This window comes from Sinocyclocheilus grahami, unplaced genomic scaffold (genome assembly GCF_001515645.1).
Source record: "Sinocyclocheilus grahami isolate Dianchi unplaced genomic scaffold, SAMN03320097.WGS_v1.1 scaffold27.1, whole genome shotgun sequence".
Classification (NCBI taxonomy): domain Eukaryota; kingdom Metazoa; phylum Chordata; class Actinopteri; order Cypriniformes; family Cyprinidae; genus Sinocyclocheilus; species Sinocyclocheilus grahami.
The window spans coordinates 3427811-3429011 of NW_015505206.1; the positions used below are offsets into that span (position 1 = coordinate 3427811).

The 1201-nt window shown below is 36.5% G+C and overlaps 1 protein-coding gene across 1 annotated transcript in view; it reads right to left on the reverse strand.

The window, feature by feature from the left end:
• The window catches only part of LOC107568433 (germ cell-specific gene 1-like protein), a 21049-nt gene that overhangs the window by 3641 nt on the left and 16207 nt on the right, over nucleotides 1-1201 (reverse strand). Inside the window, exon 4 of the mRNA XM_016254407.1 lies at nucleotides 6-86. Coding sequence (XP_016109893.1) covers nucleotides 6-86 — 81 coding nt within the window. The remainder of the gene's footprint in view (nucleotides 1-5; nucleotides 87-1201) is intronic.

The window sequence follows — 1201 nt, forward strand, 5'->3', positions numbered from 1 at the left end:
GTGAGGCCTCCAGTCCTCTGGTCCCAAACTGACTGTGATCTGGAACACTTGCGTGTACATCATGTGAGCCACCATTCCCAGAAGACCTGTTGAGGAATCCACACATGCAATTGGTCATTTCTCACAACGTTGTTGCTCACTGGATAGAAATGGTTTTGTCATTATTTACTCCAAACCTGTATGACTTACATTTTTCTGGGGAACACAGTACAGATGTTATCTTCTGAACTTCTGAGGCTGAATGATTGAGTCATGAATCTCTTCCCATTCTTTGACTCAATGATCCAGCATAGAAAAAAATCCCCTTTTGTGTTCCACAGAAAAACAGCATGGTTTTGGAATGAGGGTGAGTAAATTAGGACCGGTTTATGGATGTGTTTGTATATTTTTGGAACTGTGTACACCATTCACGTCATAGAGATGATATAAGCACACTTACAATACAGATTTACAGATTTTCTCTATGACAAACACGATTAACTTTTGATCCTTTGGATTACAAGACAAAATCCCTGCATTATGTGCAGGTAGAACCTGTTCCCAATCACATACAGTAGGCTCTGTGTGTGTCAGGCGTATCTAGTGTCAAGCCGGGCTCAAAAGCACCGCTGTTGAGGGATAAATAAGGTGCAGTTATTATGAAACATGTAACTGTAAATCCTCACTTGCATAACATTTGCTTTTTTACCCTATGTTACTTTAAATACAACTTGTTACACTACTGACAAATATATCACTGTTATATAATTATTTTTTTCTTTTAACACAATTTCCTCAAATTTTTTCAATGTTCTGATAACCCAGATTTTACATCAGATTATCTGTTGACCACAACAAAAATGCTTTTCAAATCAATTGAAATTCATTTATATAACTTGCTTTTTAGTTTTTATTGTAACATCAGTTATATTTTCTGGTAGTTTACATGGTTTTGTTTGTGGTGTTTTAGGGTGTCATGCAGCTGTCCATTTTGGTATGCTTAGTCTGGCTAATTTATACCAAGTGACAGATAAATGTGCAAAAATATTAGAATTTGATTAAACTGACAACCCGTGATGTCTACAACTAAATATATAGGAATATTTTTTCTTCCTTTGAAAAAAGTTTAAAGCCCATTTAGTTGATCCTAACTTGTGTGTAACCGCTGTCAGCTAACCACACGAAGGCTCATCTCTGGATGGGTGATTTCACTCTCTCTCTC